The sequence below is a fragment of the Pagrus pagrus genome, assembly GCF_965226575.1.
Source record: "Pagrus pagrus genome assembly, chromosome: 6".
Lineage (NCBI taxonomy): Eukaryota > Metazoa > Chordata > Actinopteri > Spariformes > Sparidae > Pagrus > Pagrus pagrus.
Window position 1 is genome coordinate 30,087,784 of NC_140190.1, and position 22,249 is coordinate 30,110,032.

The 22,249-nt window shown below is 39.6% G+C and overlaps 2 protein-coding genes across 2 annotated transcripts; one reads left to right on the forward strand and one right to left on the reverse strand.

Moving 5' to 3' along the window:
- The first annotated feature begins 28 nt into the window (after positions 1-28).
- bmb (brambleberry) lies at positions 29-14,978 on the forward strand. Its single transcript, XM_084356139.1, has 13 exons — positions 29-134; positions 2,927-3,192; positions 4,511-4,639; positions 4,728-4,913; positions 7,591-7,813; positions 10,561-10,677; positions 10,779-10,958; positions 12,515-12,721; positions 12,812-12,962; positions 14,044-14,105; positions 14,214-14,335; positions 14,430-14,551; positions 14,645-14,978. Exons 2-13 carry the CDS (start codon positions 2,929-2,931, stop codon positions 14,772-14,774), a joined length of 1,893 nt encoding a protein of 630 aa, XP_084212265.1. The 5' UTR covers positions 29-134; positions 2,927-2,928; the 3' UTR covers positions 14,775-14,978.
- Positions 14,729-22,003, reverse strand: LOC311259183 (GDP-L-fucose synthase-like). Its single transcript, XM_084356140.1, has 10 exons — positions 21,636-22,003; positions 19,212-19,369; positions 18,988-19,102; positions 18,777-18,905; positions 18,614-18,687; positions 18,393-18,526; positions 17,463-17,594; positions 17,302-17,381; positions 16,909-17,008; positions 14,729-16,767 (listed from the first exon to the last, which is right to left on the reverse strand). Exons 2-10 carry the CDS (start codon positions 19,367-19,369, stop codon positions 16,712-16,714), a joined length of 978 nt encoding a protein of 325 aa, XP_084212266.1. The 5' UTR covers positions 21,636-22,003; the 3' UTR covers positions 14,729-16,711.
- Between the last annotated feature and the right edge of the window lie 246 nt (positions 22,004-22,249).

The window sequence follows — 22,249 nt, forward strand, 5'->3', positions numbered from 1 at the left end:
CCCAAAAATGCGAGTAATTCCATTGGCTGCGTCCTCGTCGTATAGGGCGGAGAGGTGGTGGGCAGAGTAATCAACTGTCATTCCAATCAGCTGTGTGAGGGAGCCGAGGACTCTCCTGCAGGATTTAACAACAGGTACATGATTTAAAGATAATTACATGTAGAGCGTTTAACCCGGAGTTATTATGTATTATTTTACTCGCATATATTGCTGCAAGAAATTGGTGTTTTGAGTGCGTTGAAGTTTAAAATGTGTTCTCTTATATCGTTGTTTTGTTTTGTTTTTGCACTCTGAAGAAGGCATGTGCATTTTGCTTCTTAGTGCTTAAAACAGACGGAGAATAGGTTTAAAAAACCCGCCAGGTAGATTTTAAATTGTGAGCTTTTACCCCCGTTCATCAACTATTGCTGCGTCTAAAGTAAAAAAATCAAATAAAATTATGAAGCAAAACGTTTTATTTGAAGTGTATAAATGATGATGTAGTTGTCCACAGTAGTAGGTACTGAGTGCATGTGTTGTGCAGCAGAGCAGACATGCCTGGGCAAAGCCTCTCAGTGGTTTTCATTCATATGAATGATAAATGAATACAAGTTGTTATTATTGTGTCATGCATACAGTAATGTCCATCCCGCATGTGCTCACAGGACACCATACATTCATATAAGACAGATTTAGAAGGCTGTATGTGTATTTTAAAAACATTAATTCAATAATATAGGCTTTCGTTGTCGCCATCTAGCGACAGCCTGGATATTGCACCCTCGCTTGCTGGTTTAAACCCCCCGATCCGTTCCTGCAGTACCGGAGGCGGCAGTGTCAGGACCGCAGTTTCAGAACCCTAGTACTACCACCTACTTTCTGTTATAGGTTTGAAGGTTGATTCCCCACAAATACTACTTCCTTCCAAGAACTTATGGTTTTAAAGACTTTTTCCATCCAAATAATACTTGCAATTCACCTTGGTTGCCAAGACTTGCAATTTGTATAATTAGCAGAATTCGTTAATTATCCTCACTCACTCTAAACTATGACTTGGTGTGATTATAAATAAAATTAACTTGACTAGATCTCAACCAGATATTTTGAGGCAAGAAAAAGGCAAAACACAAGGATGACTCTAGGGGCAGATTAAATATATATATTGCACAAGCACGATGATAGAAACAATTAACAATAGCCTACTATTTCCAGTCCATCAGGCTTCAACGAGAGAAAAGCAAAGAGAATTTTGGGGTAAATGGGCAGCTGGCACAATTGAAGATTATTTAAGATATATAAAAATGGTAAAGCAGAGTATTAAACAAGCATTTACACTGATGACAATAGGCTACCTGTGATTAAACATAGTTGACAGACACAGATCATATCGACATGCTTTTATCATTCTCTGAAGTTGGTTAGAATTAATTATAGTAGTCATTAAGTCGAGACACAGTTTGGCGTTCCAAATCACGCTATGGGTTCACAACACAAATGTTAAACAAATTATTGCACTTAAAATCACAATTGGACCTTTAAAGAAAGAGGAGGACAATAATCACATTAGACTTTTTAATACTTGGCACTAGGACGTCTTGTGAAAAAGGCCTCTTCAGCGTACATCCTGGCAATTCACTGTCAGTATACACAGTGGTCTTAATTATAAATTATAACTTATTGCACACTTTGTCAAGCCCACATTAACTGGTTCAAGACAACAGACTTCTTTATAATGTCAAATAAATCAAACTTTATTCACTTTCAGTACTCACACTTATTTGTTGTCTGTCTAACTCCCTCTGTCTATAGCTATACCCTACTCAGTTTAAAACAGCAACAACAACATCTTCATCTTAGGAATTCAGATAGTGATTAGTAAGATATGTGGACTATGCACCACCTCACATCCACCATGTCAGGGCGATGTTATAAAGGGAATTTCCCATGTCAAATAATCTGGTTCATATCTTTGTTACATCTAAGGTAAAGGTAAGCAGTTCCATACTATTGATGTCAGATTTGATGTAGAGAGTGTGGATCATTTAAGGACTCTGACATATTTTTTGGAAAGTAAGAAAGTAACAGTATTTGGAAGTAGTATGTAAAGAGTTAAGTACCAGTACCCAAAAGTAGCAGCCTACTTGAGTCAAAGTACAGATATATTGTCAAAAATGTTTATTTGGTAAAAGTGAAAGTCACCCTGATGAAAATTCATTGAGTAAAACTGTTAGAAGTGTACTAAAGTACCAAAAGTGCAAGTAAAGTAAGTCGTATGTGTATGTATATACTGTGTACTATGGGTTGACTGACTAGACTGGTAAGACTATTTATTTATTTATTTATTTTTTAATCTGATTGCCAATAAAAGAACTTAACTTAAAAATGCAATCTAAAATCAAAGTGCACAATATACAATGAAATTGCAGTGTAACTCCTCAGTGGTCCTACAAATAAAAACACCAGTACACAGCAAATTGATAGATGACTCAAACACACAAAATCTAAAATCAAGTAAGTAGGTAAAAAGTATCAAGTGTAAGAACAGTGATGAATGATATACATTGTACTTGTGTACAGCACTTGAATAAATGTACTTAGTTACATTCCACCGCTGAGTACTCTAAAGTTGTGTGGCACTTAATGGCTCTGTTATTTCTCTCAGTAATAAAGAGCAACATATATTTGGCTAAGATACTAGGAATAGTAAGTAAAAAAGCTAAATTAAAATGGCTCCAAAAACACAGGACCAGGTGCTAGTTTTTGTTTCGTAAATCTTCTGAATGGAAAAACAGGCTGAACATAATTGTAAGAATGTCTGGGAAAATATGAATGTTTTCCTGAGTTTTTTATTATTATTATTAATGATGCAAATCTCCTGCCAACAAAGATTTAAGTGACAAGAAAGCTGAATGAACTCATTCTGCAGCTTCATTGTATTCTGTTCCAGACATGGGCCATCTGCTGATCCACCACCTGTGTTTCCTGCTGATCAGTGTGCTGGCCTGTCAGTGTCCTGCAGTCAGCGGGCTGTTTGAGTGGCTGAGGCAGACAGAGACACCTCCGGCAGCAGCCGCACCACCTCCACCTGCAGCGGCTGAAGTCCCAGCACTTCTAGCAAGGGATGCTCAGTTTGAGATGGCTACTGCGGATGAGAAGTTTTTAGCTGAGGCAAAAAATATGGAGATCAGCCCATTAGACAGCTGCAATTATAAGGTGAAACTGAGCGCCTGTGGTCCTTGATATTTAGGTCTTTTCACATTTTGAAATTTATCCTTGTCTGCTCGATCTGTTTCAAAATGTTTCAAAATGTCAGAAAATAGAATAAAAGGTTCCATCACAATTTCATACAAACCAACAGTCCAAAACCCAAAAAGATTATATTTACAAAGGAAAACAAAGACAGGAAAAGATAGAAAATCCTCAGTTTTGAAATGTTGGAACCAGAACCAGATATGGGATTTTTGCTAAAATTGTGGTAAACTCATGGTAGCTGGGTGTCATTCACAGTTATGGAGTGCTGAGTGCTCAGTCTATGTAATGACATCAAGTTATTGACTTGTATCTAACAGTTTGAGAATAGTTTTCATCACAGCAGACAGTGAACTTGAACATCAGATGTTCAAAGCAGCTGCAGCAACTGTCAACAACAGCAAGGAGATGAAGAGGGAAAGAAATCCCCCAGACTCCCTTTTATAAAATCATTTAACTTTGTGAGTTGTTGATTAAGGAGAAGTTTTATAAACTTTATGAAATGCCGTCATTGAAAAATTCTCAACCATTCAGGCCTCTGCCTGTTTGTCACTGTTAACAGAGCCTCCAGTCTGCAGTGTAGTTCATACACTTGATTGATAAACCACAGAATTGTAGAGCTACATTCGGCTTCATGAGTTTTTAGATCACGTGGACGCTTCATATTCTCACGTTTCCTCTTTCTCACTCATTGACATGAGTGCTCTCTCTGCTGCAAATAGAATTACACTTTTTTTATTTTTAGATTTATAAATCATTGATGGTTTGGATAATGCCTCGTTTTAGGGGGTGCTGCACCCCCCTCAGCACCCCTACTTCGTACGTCCATGGGTAAACTTGAAATCACATGACCACTTGAGACATGTCATAAAATATTTTGAGACTTAAGTCTTGAAAAAGTTGAGAAACACTTCTGTCACACCTCTTCTAGCTTCAGATATATGCATCGGTTTGGACATACTAGAAGTCTCACAACTTTGTTCACTATAATACTGTCACAGTAACATCGGTACAGTCCCACTGGTGTGTCTTTAACCCTTCAATAAAGCACTGTCGGGCACCCATTAGCTTGGTTGGTGGAGCGGGCGTCCCATGTGTGGAGGCTTTGCCCTTGCTGCAGCAGACCCGGGTTCGAGTCATGGCCTGGGGCCCTTTGCTGTGTGTAACCCCCCCTCTCTCATCCTTTTTCCTGTCATCTCTGAAGCTGTCCTATCAATAAAGTCAGACAAAGGCCAAAAAAATAATTAAGAATAAATAAATAAAGCACTGTGCTCTGTTGTAGGTGGTTGCCCAGCTGAAGGCAAGCTGTGGCAGCCTCTCAGAGGAGCAGCTCGCTAAACTTGGAGTCGTTCTGTTCAACTGCCAATCAGAGAGTGAGGGGCGCCCGATCTACCCGTGTACAGAGGAAATGGTGAATATAACATTATGATACTGTAAAAGGACTTTTTTTTTTTTTTTGTCTCTATGGAGCTCCTTTTAATCTAATTTTGCTGTTTCAGACAATAAAAGAGTGCACAGCAGGCATGGACCCAGACACGTGGAATGCCTACCACATAGTGAGCAACAGAGCGCGCTCTGTCTGCTACGCAACTCGCCAGCAGCTCTTCAGACGCCGAGCCGAGCACACTGTCAACGCTCTCATCTCAACAGCCACGAGCCAACTGGATGCAATGAAGGACCTAAAGGTAGAGTTCAGTTATCTTCAGATCTGAGCAATAAATCAAAATATATTTAAAAAAAACACAATATGGCCGAGTGTAATATCCAAATTGCAGAAAGTGGACACTTTTTTTGTGACAAATCAGCATTATAATGAAGTTCATTAGAGCTGCAGGGATGTCCTGGCCTACAAGTCTTGATCTCCAGATGTAACAAAACATGTTTGTTTGTTTGTTACAAAACCCAAACAAATGTCACATCATCATTATTTTAATTAGGGATGCACGATATACATCAGACCGATGAATTATGGATGCAATATTGGGAAATTTATATTATCAGCGTCAGTGAAAGGCTAGCTGATAATATGAGGCCAAATTGCTTTTATTGATTAGGGCAGCATTTACAAGAAGAGGAACAAGGAGAGGAAGAAGTGCAGCTCGTTGTGCTCATGATGTCAGGGTGAGGGGGAAAAAAGTAACAAAACAAATCTGATTAGAGATATGGAATATTATATCTTTTGGGTGCCAGCCTGGGTTAACCTGACAGAGCTGTTGTGTCACACATTCACCTACACAAAGGATTTATGTAATATATAATTGTATCCCACATACAACCACAGAAAACGACAAAGTGAGGAAACTTTATTTTGTGGTAATCTATTTTCTAATTCTGATCGAAATAGTTTTTTCTCCTGTGTTTATGACTTGAAGTAGTGGGGGGAAAAGAAATTACCAGGATAATCTTTTCAAGTTCCATAATTGTTACATCTGTGAAAACATGGGGAAAAAATTCAGGATAATTTTCTTTTTTCCACATGTGAAGCCGAGGGGGGGGAATATTTTTTTTCACGAGAAAAAAATCTTGTTAGGCAGGTTATCAGAGAACTGATCTTATCGGTATCGGCCATGAGAAGCAGGTAATTATCAGTATTGACTGTAAAAAATGTGTATTGTGCATCCCTAAAATGATAATTTTCACTAATCCAGAATCATGACTCCTGATGACTCGGGACCTATTGATTCCCTTTTAAACTGTATTCTTGATATAAAGTCATGGATGGCAGAAAACTTCTTACAGCTCAACCAGGACAAAACAGAGGTTTTAATTATTGGTCCTGAAGGCAAAAGAGAGAAACTTTTACCAAAATTAAATGCTTTTAAACATTCACAATGCGTAAAAAACTTGGGCGTTCTTTTCGACTCTGAGCTTAATTTTATTCCACACATTAGAAACTCTACAAAGATTGGTTTTTACCATCTCAAAAATATAGTCAGAGTCCGCCCGTTTCTCTCTCTGGCCAGCACAGAGGTGCTAATGCATGCTTTTATCTCCAGCCGATTAGATTACTGTAATGCCCTGCTCTCTGGTCTTCCAAAAAAGAGCCTTTCACACCTTCAACTGCTCCAGAACTCAGCTGCACGTGTGCTGACGAAGACCAGAAAGCGGGCCCACATTACACCCGTTTTAGAATCGCTGCATTGGCTCCCTGTGCGCTTCAGGATCGACTTTAAGGTTCTTTTATTAGTTTTCAAGTGTCTTAACGGCCTTGGCCCTTCTTATCTGTCTGACCTGCTTTTACCGTATCTGCCCTCCCGGACCCTGAGGTCCTCCGGTACTGGTCTTTTATCTGTTCCCAAGGTTAGAACCAAAACCTTTGGTGAAGCCTCATTTTATCATTACGGCCCTCGCTTGTGGAACAGCCTGCCGGAGGGCCTCAGGGCCGCGGAGTCTGTTGATGCTTTTAAACGTAGGCTCAAGACTCATCTTTTTAATCTAGCTTTTAACTGAGCTCCCTTTTATCATTGTTATTTTAGTTTAATTTAACTCATTTTACTCCATTTTATTTATTTTATCTATTTACTTTTAGTATTACTCATTTATTGTCTTTTATTTTCCTCTCAAAAGTTTTATTATTTATTTTTTATTTATGTATTTATTTATATTTTCATGTATCTATTTTAACACTGCATTTATGGGTTTAACATTCATTTATGTTGTTTTAGGACGCTCTTCCATCTCTTTTAATAGTTTATAGGTTCTTAGTTTCCAGCTCCATTGTTCTCCTCATGGGGGCCCTCCACTCCGGGAGCTCTGTCTGGCCTGCCTGCGGGGGTGCCATCCTGGGGATAGTCCGGGCCTGGATAGTCAGGGAGTCCTGCCCCAGGGCTTTATGGCCGTGGTAGGGGCCCCTGGCTGTCTGGGTCGGGATGGTCTCTGTGGCGGCGCCCCCCCTGTGGTCGTGGCCTTGGGGGGCTCTCGGTGGGGATGGCTCCAACAGGTTGGCGTTTCCTCACCTGGTCTATCGGTGCTCAGCCATACTACATTTTATTTTGTATATATGTGTGTGTGTGTGTGTGTGTGTGTGTGTATGTGTGTGTGTGTGTACGTGTGCGTGAGTGTGTGCGCATGTGTGTGTGTGCCCATATGCGTGTGTATCTGTGTCACATGAATGGGGATGTTATGCGGGGTTTGTTTCATTTTTCTTTTCTTTTAATGTACAGCACTTTGGGCTGCATTTTAACATGTATGAAAGGTGCTATATAAATAAAGTTGATTTGATTTGATTTGATATGCCAGTATCAGTCAAAACAATCGCAATATGATTATTTTTGACAAATTTGTGCAGCCCTAGTTTTCTTCTACCTTTTTACCTTCATGTGTACAGTATGGAGTAAAAGATCAAGTTGTGTTTTCTAACAGGAGGGTCAGCTGGAGCTGAGGGAACTGACTGCAACCTCCTTGGACAAGCTGCTGGACGGTCACAATGCTCTGCAGGCCCAACAGGGGAAACTGTACGAAGGCCAGGGGCAGATGGAGAGTTCACTGAGGGACAACCTGCAGCGTCTGAACCAGGAGAAAGCCCTCATCGCCTCTGGACAGGAACTGGTGGCTCAGCTCATCAAGGGCATCACACAGAGAATGGGTGAGAGCTTGCATGTGTTCTTGCATTTCACATGTTGACAGCCAGCTGTTGTGTTTTGCATCACTGAACAAAAATGCTGCACCTCAGAAGTTGAAAATGTGTGCCCTCCCCCTACTTTATTTATTTATTTGTAGACTACAGTATCGGCCTGAGGCTAGTGAATGGAACATTTACATACAGCCACGTTAACTTTTGGCATCGTGCACCTGGAACGCTTTGGTTGTTGGAAGTTTGAAATGTCAACAATAAAATGCCACCCTCTGACTTCGTCTGGAACATCGCATCAGAGTTTGAAAGTGTGAGGGAATCTTGAGAACAGTATCTTGCGGTAAAGTAGTGCCAGATAAATTTTGAATCCACCTCCTGAATGGGGAGTATTTAAAGAATAAGTTTCACCAAAAATGAAATTTCAATCATTATCTCCTTGCCCGCATGTTGATGGAAAGTCAGGTGAAGTTTTGCAGTACACAAAGGATTTCTGGAGCTTCACATTTTTGTTGTAGTTATAGGTCCATGGTTACCCAGGTCTTATGTTTAGATCAAACCGAGCCAAGGTGATTAAAAACCTGTGTCTACTGCAGAGTCAGTTGACCGTGGTGTAAATGCAAAGTGTACACATTCCCATTGCACACGAAGCCTGATTTTAGCAGGTTTAAGTGGGATTTTTGACCAGTTGGAAAGGGGTCTTGGAACCTTATTTGCCTCAGGCCAAGTGAGCTTTGACAGTCCTGGCACATTTCAAAGTGTGCCAACCCAGACTTTTGCCCTGAGTTTGTGGCATTACACTTTGAAAATCAACTCAGCTGCTTGTGTCCAACAGGTTAAAGTAAACAGAGTCTCACCTCATTCTATATTGTAAGCATTAGTCACATATGCTAACAGACATAAAAAGAAGTGCAATGTGTGGATCGTTAATTGACAATAAGAATTGACAAGGTGACGATGTTTAAATTTGAAGCTTTAACTCTAGCAGATTCTATGAACTTACAGATGAGACAATAAAAGCAAGCAATAAGCAATAACACTTTTTAAAATGAATATCACCTCTTCTTATCTCAACATCTGCAAATTCAGATACATAAAACATTTATTTACATAAGAAATTGGGAACTTTTATTGGACTTAATTACTCTTCTTTCCTCACTGTGCATATAGGTTCACCCAATAATGAGAACTTTAAAATACTTTATTTTCACCCTCAACACAAGCTCGTGCTTGGTTGTGTTTGATCCACTGTGACATCACAGTTGGATGTGATTGTTTCACCGTGACATCAGAGTTGGATGTAATTGTTCCACTGTGAAAACATAGTTGGATGTGATTGTTCCACTGTGAAAACACAGTTGGATGTGATTGTTCCACTGACATCACAGTTGGATGTGATTGTTCCTCTGACATCAAAGTTGGATGTGATTGTTCCTCTGACATCACAGTTGGATGTGATTGTTCCTCTGACATCAAAGTTGTACTGTTTAATCCAATGTGACATCACAGCTGGCTGTGTTTGATCCACTGTAACTTCACAGTTGGTTGTGATTGTTCCACTGTGACATCACAGTTGGATGTGATTGTTCCACTGTGTGACATCAGTTGGTTGTGATTGTTCCCCTGTGTGACATCACAGTTGGTTGTGATTGTTCCACTGTGTGACATCACAGTTGGTTGTGATTATTCCACTGTGACATCACAGTTGGTTGTGATTGTTCCACTGTGACATCACAGTTGGTTGTGATTGTTCCACTGTGACATCACAGTTGGATGTGATTGTTCCACTGTGACATCACAGTTGGATGTGATTGTTCCACTGTGACATCACAGTTGGATGTGATTGTTCCTCTGACATCAAAGTTGTACTGTTTAATCCAATGTGACATCACAGCTGGCTGTGTTTGATCCACTGTGACATCACAGTTGTACTGTTTTTTCCACTGTAATCATAACCAACTGTGATGTCACAGTGGATCAAACAGTACAACTGTGATGTCACAGTGGAACAATCATAACCAACTGTGATGTCACAGTGGAACAGACATATTGTATATGTTTTTCAAGTACAATATTGGGTCCCCACAGAGATACAACATAATAATTAATCTAAATATATGGAGCATAATGGAGCCCTGAGAACAGTCAAAGTAAAACCAGCCAAATACATTATTTAGCCCAACAGTAAATAAGCAGCTGCATGGAATGTTTAGAGATTAGTGACACAAAGAGGCCCTATAGATAATGTTTCAGAAAGCAGGTCTAACAGGTTTCACTCAGCCTGCTTTCTGGAAATCACCCACGATGTTGCTTTTAAGAAGTGTACACAAAGGTGAAGCCTGTCACTGCTTCAAACATTTCAAATGAGGCTTGACCTGTATGCTTTGAGTGTTTGCACATACGTTTACTTTTTTTTGTATTGAATATGCTTCGCACTTGGTATTTGTGATTTCTCTTTTACATTATTTTCTATTGTTGTTGATGAAAAACACTTTGTTTTTTCAATCTTGCCCCTGACAAATACATCTTATATTATAATAAACATCTAAACTAAAACTAATAGTGAAAAGGATAAAATCCATATCAAAAACTGTATCTGAAATAAGTAAACCCGTTCTGGAAAGAAAGTGAATCTAAACAGAATTTAACAATACAAATTAAAAACAAAAGTAAACTTTAATAACCTAGCTAATGTTCCTTCATCTTGTATGAAATTATATTTACAATCTGTTTTTTTTTTTTTTATTTGTTTTTTTTTTTAGAGAATGTGAGTGAAAACCTGCAGATCCAAGGCTCGGAGATGCAGGACAGCCACAAGGCGATTGTTGAAGACCTCGCAGACGTCCGACACCAAGCCCAGGACATCTACCAAAAGATTGGTAATTTAAAACATGTCACAAACCCAAATGAATTACAAACGTGTTGTTTAAAAACTGTTTTGTCTTTGATTTCTGTATTTTGTTTCCCTGTGGCTGATCAGACCACAGTATGTTGGAGTTCCTGCAGTACCAGGACCAGACGTCTCAGTATTACACAGACCTGATGAACAAACTGGAGCGCATGAACAGCACGCTGGGACTGACGCTACACTACCTTGATAACATGCAGAGCCGGATCGAGGAAAAGCTTCACATGATCCAGGGCTACCTGGGCTGGGCAGGTGAGACGTGACACCCACAGTGCAGTGACCACGTTTGTCCAGATTGATAAGAATTCACAGTGTCTACAGTGCAAATCCACATTTTTCCAATATAGAGCTGAAATTATCAGTTGAGCAACAGAAAATGAATCGGCAAATGTTTTGATCTTTATTCTAATTTTCATAAGTAAAAATGTCTGATATCTCAGTTCCCAGCATCTCAAATGTCCCATAAAATAAACTATCTTTGAGTTTTGGACTGTTTGAACAATTTGAGAAATGATAATGGGCTTCCTTTCCACTCATTTTCAAAATTACATTTCACACTATTCTCTCGATCAGTTGAATAAAGTCATCGGACGATGGAGTCACTTTCAGAAAAAAGAGAGGGATTATTTTTTGTTGGTGAAAGCTAGACGGGTCCAACATAGTCATCTATATTCATGTTTTAAATGTAACACTGTCGAAATTGAACAATCTTTGGTATTAACTTTATCAGAACATTAAGGCCCTCTCTCTCTCCCACTCTCTCTCCACCTAGTCCCTCCCACCCTCTTCCTCAAACTCGTGCTTTGTAACGTTACTAAAATAGAGTCATTTTAGAGATGTGCAGGACGCCCTCTTTTCCTCTGCTCAAAAATCCCACTTAAACCCACTAAGATCAGGCTTTTGTGTGCAAAGCCAGCTCGGCTTTGATCTAAACGTAGAACCCACGTGAACAAGCTAAATTCTGCCGCACTATCAACATCCGGTGCTAACTCGTAAATAAGGAAGGAATTTGGGATGCGGTCTATTAAGGAAGTGGTATTACTGGACACAGTGTTGGAGTTGGAACCCCGTTCAAAAAAGCTTGGCTTCCCGGCTATGAAAATACCTGCATCGCCGACCGAGCAGGCTATAACTTGAAGAGAGATAAAATAATTTAATCGTGCAGCTCTTCTAGACTTTCTAAATGGCTCAAATTATGATAGTGAAACGAGTCATTTCACGGGGGTTGTGATGCTCAAAAGAATGTTTCACCGTTTTACAGACACTTCTTTTACAATGGCTCTATTGTCGTTTTCTCTTCTTTTACAACTGTTTTCGGCGCATTCGTGACGTGAAACCAGACGTACAATGTAACGCTTCAGATAAAAATCAGACGGGCTGCCTTGCTACTAAAGGACATAATATGTTACATTTCTGCATTAAGAATGTCTTGATTCAACTAGACCTTTTGTTATATGTTTTGTCAAGTTGTGTACTTTAGACTATTCCAAACATTTCCAACAATGTTCAAACTAAGAGAAATCAATATTTTGTTCAAGGTAACAGTGAGTTTTGTTTGGTCGCCTGTTGCTAAAACTTCCAGTCGGAACTGAGGAAGAAAGTCGGCCAATGCAACCACACGACTTCAATAGAAATCGATGGTTGTTTAACAATGAAGAAGGATCTCCCTTGATTCCATGCAACTTAAATGTTTTGTTTTGTTTTGTTTTGATTTAGAGACCCATAGTGACAGAAATTACATAATGTGCATTTAACAATTTTTTTTATGTACTGATAATTGTGTCGTTTTGTGCTTCTTGTGATTCCAGGTTTGAGCCTGGCAGCCATGTGGACGTGTGTTGCACACACAGGTTACTTCGTGCTGTGTGCCGTCCTGCTGACGTTCCTGCGTTGTCCAGGTTTCTCTCGAGCCGTGCTGCTGCTCACTGTGCCTCTTAATGCTGTGGCTGAGGTCAACCAGCAGCCAGCGCTGGATCTCACCGGCCTCAGCCTGCTGCTGCTCGCTCTCTCTCTGGGTACAAACTGCTTAAAGCTGCTTACAAGACAAATACTTCAGTATTCTCTTACATTTGTCATAATACTATTTTATTTATGTATATCTGCAGGTCACTGGTTTGTGAATCAGTTGTGGGCCTGCTTAAAACACAGAGGAATGCCCGCTGCCCCGCTGCCTCTGGCCCCATGTGAAATTGTGGAGCCACAGAAGCCGCCAGCTTCATCCTGTCACTCCTACCCACCATCCTCTACACCGCAGAAGTGAGTCTGCAGAGTTCATTGTATACCGTCTATGCTGCAGAGTAGTAGTAGTAGTAGTAGTAGTAGTAGATGCATGCTTCCTTCTGTGTGTGATTCGGTAGGAAGGATGAATTTCCATAGAAAAAAAATAGTTCCTACATGAAACTTCTCACAACAAGGTGTGTGGATGATCTTGAGTAACCGGGTCATAATTTCTGTTAAGAGACATTGCTGTTGAGTTTTTCCAAATGTACCATCTAGTTCCCTTTAATCAGAGAGGAGGCAGACATCTCTACAGAAGATATCTCCAAAACTCTGTCACTGACACCAAATCAGTCTAATTATATAAATTATTCTGCAGGTTAGAGGAATAATGTGTTTTTGGATTTTGTGGTGAACTGTCCCTTTTTTAAAAATGCCCAGTAAAAAACCCAACCTAACATCTTCAAAATGTCGTGTTTTGTCTAACCGAGTCCAAAAATGTATTTTTAATCCTGTTTGAATTGTGCCATGACTTATACAAATGTTTGTCAATTTAAAAGGTTCATTTTATAAGTCATGAAAGTGGCAGTTTGTTATATACACAGTAAAATACCATTTAGTTTTGTGTAATGTCACCACATCAACATATGGCCGCCAAACTCAGCACAGCAAAAGTATCAAGACAAGGTGAAAATCACAATAAGTCTGGTTCTACTGACAGCTGCAGTTATATAAAAAGAGTAAGTCAGTTCTGTGAGCCATCTAATATTTTGGACCGGCTCTACAAACTTTCAGTTATGAGTGAGTGTTAAATGAGGTGATGTTACCAACACGCCTGTTGGATGTGTAGTCTCTCTAATGATGTATTTTCAGTCTTATACTTGATCAGTTTTATGACAAACTGCAGCTGTCTCGAGTTTAAAAATTCAAACAGGATCAAAAAATTATTTCTCTCGCTCTTCACCATACATATTCTTTCCAAAATAATGGAGGCGCATGATTTTTCCTCTCTTATTAAAACACATTTCAACAATTGAGCAGCATCGTGGAAGATAAGTGCTCCTAATTCTGTTGTAGTTGTTTTATTTGATGTCGCTGGTCCTATCCTTTTCGTCTTCAGAGAGGAAAAGAACGGTTTCCTGGAGCAGGACGACCTGTTGAATCAGGACAGCTTCATAACAGGTTTGAAATATGTACAACTATAGATATCTGAGAAGTATTTCCGATTATTCAAATCCTAAGTGGATTCAGATTGACCTCATTTTTTCTCACTTATGTCTTTGTATTCAGGTGACTTTGGCGTATCAGTCGTGTCTCCCCCTCACAGGAAGCCAGAGTCCAGGTTCATGCCGATTATTGGCACACCCAATCACTCGACTCCCAGGCTCATACCACAGCAAGTTCTGTCAGCAGTGAGCAAATCTAGAGTATCATATGACGATGACCTTAGGATGCATTTTCAGTATCTTTTGAATTATTAATATGTTTTGTGGCTTCATCTGTCAGGCTCTGGTTGATGACATCCCCCCAAGGAACCTGGGTGGTGTCTTTGATGCAGTGAACAACTCGCGGGATTTGTTGAGCGACTCACGAAGTGCAAGTCCGACCCCGTCACTATACAGCAACAGGTCAGGGGAAACTCAAACATGTCATTAAAAATACATTTTGAAGAGGCCTTTTTTTCCCCACGTGACACTTTCACTCCATCTTTCCTGTGGCAGCTCTCTATCAGGCCGTCAGCTGTGCAACGGTATCACGAAAACGGGGAAGGCCTGTAAGAAGAGAGCCGTGCCAGGACAGGAGTACTGCAGAGTCCACGAAGGAGGGCACTCCTCCTACGTTCACTCCTGAAAACATCAACTTTCCCTTTGTTTTATTTTTCTTCTCTGCAAAAAACTGTTACCAGCTGTGTCTGTATTGTCATTGTGTCTGCTTTGCTTGAATGTTATGTTTGCTATATGAGCTCTAGATTTTGTAAAAATCTTTTTATATATTTTTAGTCATGTTTTTAACTGTTCACTTTTAAGTTAATAAATTATGTCTTTACCTATGAAACTGTCTGCACGTTTTAAGAGCAGTAGTAGTGGTCTCAAAAGGCCTCTTCATCTTTCTTTGCCGTATGATAAATAACAAACTCTCCAGAAGTTATCAGAGAACTGTGACATACACACAGATGCTTCAGACAAGTTATAGGTATAAAACATTTATTTCACTTGACTGAAAAAACATCCAAGCCACCAGTTAAACAGCCCATACCATAACCATCTTACTCTTCATTAAATAAAGTATCAAAGCCAGGGGCCTCATTCATAGAAACGTTCTCAGATGTATTCCTTATTTTCGATGATGTGCTTATGTTTGATTCATAAAAGATACTGAGAATAAAAAAACTTGCTTAAAGATGTCATATGCTAAATTCATACTTTCATTTGGGGGTCCTAGTAGAACAGGTTTGCATACTGCATCACCCCTTTTCACACTGTCTTGAACACACTTTTAGTTACAGAGTAGACATCTTCTTTGCAGACCTTTTACATCGACAAAAATGTTACATAGCACAATAAAGGAAAGGCAAAAACCCCAAAAGCATCATATAACCTCTTTAAGCAATTTACACACGTGATATAACTCTCAAATCAACTTAAACTGACAACGCCTGCACAAATGAGGGTTTAGTCAGAAACAGCCACAGACCCAAAGAGAAAATCTAACTTTTTGGATGACAAGATCACAGCAATGTTAGAGGACAGTGAAGCCAGGCAACACGTATCATACGGTGGACTAAAGATCGGGTTGATAAACAAGCCCAACACGCAACTTGGGATCGTGTCACCACTGCAGTGTTCATAAAACTGCAGTACACCGACAAAACCAGCAGGAAAATTGCACTGCATCAAGTCTAGACTTTGTTCGAGATGAGATCATTTCCAAATCAGAGAGGTTTTATAAATAACCACTTGAACATGGGTTTCATTCTTTTTTCTACTTTATAAATGAGGCACCTGGTCATTTAAGATTCCCAATCCCAAACCCTTCAACCAAACAGTGACAGTAATTCAATAATGTTGCTCTGCTAGAAAAGATTTGTACTAACTAGACAATTCTTAAAATTATTCAGCTGTACCAACACCTGGATTCCAAGATTAAAGCAAAACTTTTGTTAAGTATGAATCATTTACACACTCAAACATGTAAATATGTTTGATGTTTAATCCAGGGCTTGTTCCATAAAGCATGCTGCGAAAAGTGGGGATTGAGGAGGGATTTCTGAGGAGCGATGATAGTTTTTAATAGGCTGACAGGCTCTGTTCCTGGATATTAGTCATTGATTTGATGCTGCAGTTGACGGAATGATCTGATACATAACAACATCACTGGAGTGTCATACAGGAGTGAAGACAGAAAACAGATGAAACTGAGCTGTATCACTCACAAGTTCTATCTTTAGTTTGTTTTCTGATTCACAATCAAGTTAAAAATTGTGGGAAATAGGTCTTAACATCCCTGTGAGGAAAACATGAATGCAATTTAATGGAATTGGGATGCTCCCCAGGTATCAGGTTAGTGGCCGAACCTGAACTAGGAGGAATTTGCTTTATGGAACAGGCCCCATCTCAAAGAGTGCACAGACAGGAGTGACAGAATCAGACGGACTTCATTCAGTCATGTATCTGCCTGTGCAGATGAACCACCTTCATTTCTTCCAGTCCTCTCCATCACCATCATTTTCTTCCAACAGAAGGGGTCATGGATGGACACACTTGATACCGGCTTGTTTGCCAGAGGTTTCATTTCCGGGCTGAGTCGTAGTTGGCAACAAACCAATCACAAGTTTCCTTCAAAGCTGTAAGTGAGATTGAGAAGAATCAGTGAAGATCAACAGCAGATTTAATCAATATATATGTCTCCTACTTTTATCAAGTATTCATGATTTCTACTCCCAGCCACATGCACACACACAAGCACAACAAAAAGCCTGTCCCACCTTGGTCAAAGGGTGTGAAGGTGAAGTCTGGCAGATAGCGGCGCAGCTTTGCATTGCTGGCTGTCTTTTTGAACTGGCCGTCTGATTTACTGGTATCATACTAGAGGTCAAAGGTCAAGGAAACTGCATGGAACTCGGGCAAAACATTTCTTTCTTTCAAAAGTCTTTGAAGTGCAAAACATTTAAAAAGAAAAACCACAAGTCTTAACCTTCCAGACATCCAGTTCTTTGAGCTCATTAAAGTAATTTATTAAAATACATTTGTAGAGAATTTGTAGCATCACAGTGAAGATTATATTTAAGAGCAACAAACTGAGACATGGACCATAGTAAACCTGGAACAACCTGTTGGTAAGCATCCACTCAACTGGCTTAGCATGATTAAAAGGATACCACCACTTCTCCTTTAAAGTCCAGTGCTTGCACTACTGATTCAGCAGCCTCTTTGATGGACACCTCATCTTCCTCTCCAACTGAAACAGCCAACACAACACAGACATTACTATAAACTTAACTCAGCTTTCACCACTGATGTGCAGTGTACGACGACTCACCGGAGAGAATGATCGGATTGACCTCATGATAGTCTCTCAGGACCCAGATGAAGAGACGGGCCAGGTCCAGCGAGTAAATGAACTGTCTTCTGGGAGTGCCGGAGCCCCAGACCACCAGTGGCTTCCCCTCCTCTAATGACAGAAACAAATGAGCACACAATTTATATGGTGGATTGGTAACAGTGCTACTACTGAACTTACCAAGCCAAAGTAAATACTTTTTCAGTGATTAAATAAATTGGAACAATACAACTAAATAAAATGTCTATGACAAAATAACTAAAATCAGCAGTTAAAAGAGAATGTATGAAACAAAAACATTTATTTTAAAGTAAAAAAGAAAAAAGTAACACTGATAAATACTTGGTATTGTCCAAAAATGAAATTTCAGTCATTATCTTCTCACCCCCAACGCTGAAAGTCAGGTAAAGCTTTGTGGTAAACAAAACCTTTCTGGAACTTCACAACAATACAACGTGGCAGCATTCTCCTAAACAACTGAAATAGATGGGGACTTGTTTTAAAAAGGTAACAAAACAACAAACTTAACATAAAATGGCTCTATACAGCTCCTTCGCTGTAATTCCAGTCTGCGGAAGCCCAGAGATCCTAATTTGATTTGAAAAGACGTTATTTACAGAGTGCGTGCTAACGCTTTTAGCTTAGCAGCTATAGCACCGATTTTAGCTTAAAAAAAGGTATATATAACCTCTTTTCAATTTAGGATCTTGGGGCTTCCAGAGAAACATGTCCATGTCCTGAGACGCTGTTTTGCTGTGAAGCTCCAGATATGTTTTGTGGACTATGAAACTTCACCTGACTTTCCATCGAAATAACTAAATTTTGATTTGTGGGTGAACTTATCATTTAAGGGGAAAAACGACAACACCTGTGCATCCGTACTATCTTATGTAAGAGACTGTGACTTACTCTTGGCAATGTAAGTTTTGTGTATGAGGCCTGGCAGCACATGACCGTCCTCAATGTTGAAGTTGTCATGGGGACCGAACACATTTGTGGGAATCACAGACGTGTAAGGACGCTCATGCTGCTCGAAATATGCCCTGTGAGATGTAAACACAGTTTTACACACAATTCTTATTCGGATGATGATAGTGTGAATTTACTATAGATGTTTGATGAGTTCCAACCTGTTATACACATCAAGCATTCTCTTTGCATAGGAATAGCCAAAGTTGGAGTCATGAGGAGGACCGTTATGGACCTTGTGTAAAGAGGCAAAGTAAAGTTAGTCACCATTCACTAGTTTACAGACACATGCCAGCGTACAGCAAACACACTGATGCCTTTTACCATGGTCTCGTCGATTGGGTAGGTGGTCTTGTCAGGAAAGATGCAGGTGGATAGGCAGGAAACCACCTTGACCACATCAACTGCATGTGCAGCCTTCAGCACGTTATCATTGATGTAGATGTTGTTCCTCTGGAGGGGACAGACACAAATATGAAAATAACACCTGTGCTAGTTTATTTTCAGTGATAACAGAAAAACAACCTTCTCATACCCAAAAGTCCAGGTTGGACTTCATGTTTTTGAAAAGTCCCCCAACCATAGCAGCCAGGTGAATGACATGGGTTGGCCGATGTTTTTCAAACACTGCCATCGTCTCCTCCGTGTTCCTGAAAAGAGGCAAAAAAAAAACCCCAAGAAAAACACAAATTGAATTGTCTCTGTTACTATCAAAACCGGTTTGCTTATTAGTTGTAGCTAGAAGAAGGATGTTCTCACAAGAGGTTGGCATCTTTGGACGAGAGGAATATCCATTCTTCCCCCTCCTTGGCTCCCCCCTCCTCATTGACCACGCGCTGTATGGCCCGGCCGACCAAGCCGGATCCTCCTGTCACCAGCACCCTCATTGGAGCGGTGTGATTGGCCTGACAGCTCATCTAGAAAAAGCAAGACGGACAAATACTTTGTTAGGAATAAACATAATCCAAACAAAACAGGGCATGTTAGAGGGTATAAGAGATGTTCCAATACCATTTTTTCCTTCCTGTTACCCATCCAACACCAGTGTGTGTTAACAAAAAAAAGAAGATCTCTTTTATTTTAAAAGCTAAATATACAACTAACCCTGTATGGATGTGATATAATTGCTATCATTGTTGTTGGCCTGTCTCAGGTAAAACCTTGCACAGAATGACTGCCATACAACATTCTTTTATTATCTATTTTGACAGTCCGAACCGAAAAAGAACAAATAAAGAAAGAGAAGAATAAATAACAATTCCTTTAAAAACTGTTAAAGTGCAGCCACGTTTTAAATAGAACAGTTTAAAACAGTAGTGCAACAGCAACTTAAATAAATGTAGGAATAAATAATTCCCTAAACTTACTCACAGAACTTGTTTGCTTGCAGCACCACACTTTGAAGGGCAAATGATGGTGGTGATACTGTGTGTAATGTTCAGACTCAGCAAAGACATGGGGCACACATTGGAGGTCCAAATGCCATTAATAAAGCTGACTGCCTGCACGTCTTTCAGCCTACATGAAATGTGTCCCCTCGCTGTCTCCTAAAGTTTGGGGAGAGCAGTTTTGTCATTCTCTTTCGCCTGATGCGTCTTCAATGTGGTTGCTGGTGTTGAAATTGGCAACACTCGTGCCACCCCTACAAATTACAACCTTGAATACTGAACATGTCGCCATTTTAATGGTGGGGTTATCCAGAGTAAAAGCGCAACTTCCTGTGTTGGCTTTTAGAGCAGTGAATAAGAATTGATATTCAATGTGTAACATTAAGCAGAGCTAACGGAGCTAACTGGGAAGTAGCAGGGTCTCATTTCTATATTACTTGGTATCGGATCGGTGCATAAACTCACATACTCACCGATACCTGCATTTTCGGCAGTATCGACAGCAGGTCTGATACTGGTATCGGAATCCTAACAACTCTAGTCAGGCTATATTTCATTACACAAATGAGTGATGGTTATGACATTACGACAACACAGTCTGGTAGATTTATCATCAAAGCAGGAACACATGCTAGACTAGACCATCGTCATCATTCATTTTTCTAATGCTTTACTTTTATTTATTTTCAATTTCAATTTATAAATATTTCAAAGGATCTGGTTAGCCAAATTACGATTACATTTTTTCTACTTCCTTGGGATCTAAACTCACATACAGATATTGTTTTGTCAAATGAGGTTTTGGAACGTCTCAGAGACAATGACGCATTGAAAAGTCAGTGATACATTGGTTTTGGTGCTGCTGGATCCCTGGCAGCAGGTACAGGTATTTCAGGCACAGATAAAGATCACAGAATGCTACATCATTCAGCAGTTCAATACAGGTCTGTGGATAAAGATGACATTTTCTTACCCTGATGAATGAATAGTACATAACTAACACTAACTTACTGTTGCTATCTTATTAAGTGAAGCTTTATTGATGTAGCAAATTGAAAAAAACACAGTTATAAAGCGCTTCAAACACGCAACGGACAAGATGCTTTTGTATTTGACTGTTCTGACAATTCACTCAACATTTTCTGTGTAACCAAATCTAGTCATATGGAACTGTTTGCCTGCTCTTTTCAGACAGCTTTTTAGCACTTGAGCAGTAATGCAAATTTACATGACCAAGCTTTGCACTGACTCTTGTTTCATCTGTTCATCTTTCAACCCGTTTCATTTTGCACAACCTACATTCAGGCACTGCTGTGTCGGTACTTACAGTATTTATTTATTTCTTAGAAAAGGTTTTCTGTAATTCAATATTACACTTGTGACAACACTGGTAATGGAGGCAGGATATTTGACAGTTTTCACAGAGACTCCTGATCAATAATAATCGGAAATGGCGATATAATGACTGGGTAAAGGCAAGCATTAGAGTATTAGTTGTAGAACAGTCTGGTAAGTTTAGAAAACGACATCACTTTACTGTAGTAAAGTAATCCAGGAAAAGACATAGCACGACTTAATGATATCCACAATATAAGACGATATATAGTCTCATATCACGATAAATATTGTATCTATTGTACAGCCCAAATCAGTGCACTGAAACAGTTCACCATTATTTTGTAATTTAACAATTACTAGTTAATTATTAGTCTTGTTTTGGAAATTGTGTTCACCTGAGTAAAAAATGAATGACTAAATAAATGTGAGACAGGCCAAAGTAAAACGGTTAGCTTACCTCTTTATTCGGTTAATGTACAACAACAACGTCCCAAGGCTCGTCTGTCAGTTGTTACCTGCTTCTCATCACAGGTGACCGGTCTCCGTAGAACTGCAGCTAGGTAACGTTATTAGCCAAAGTTAATGTTAGCTAGCAGGCATCCGCTTTCAACTCAATTCCTCCCAGCGAGTGTTATATTAATATAGCTCGATACACTGTGACAACGATACCGCTGGTAAATTAAATAACCGTGTTTCCTTTTTCCTCTGAGTGACACGTTAGTGCAGTGAAACAACTCTGAGCCGGACAAACGTTGTCCTCAGCCGTTAGCTGTGTCCTAACTTAACACGTAGGAGGAAACAAGACGGCATGAAATGTAAAACTCGGCTTCCGGTCAGTCCCTTCAAAATAAAGAGCTTTTCCGTTTTCACGTCTCAAATATACGCAAAATGGCTCAAATTCTAAAAGGCGTTAATTATTATAAAAGTGGGAGAACAAAACACACGCTCCTAAGTTGTTTTTCTTACAGTATTTTGATATGATTTCAACTTTTATTTTTATAATAAAAAATACCCCTTCCGCATAGCAAGAAAACAGGACAGGGACAGGACACAACCTCAACACTCACAACT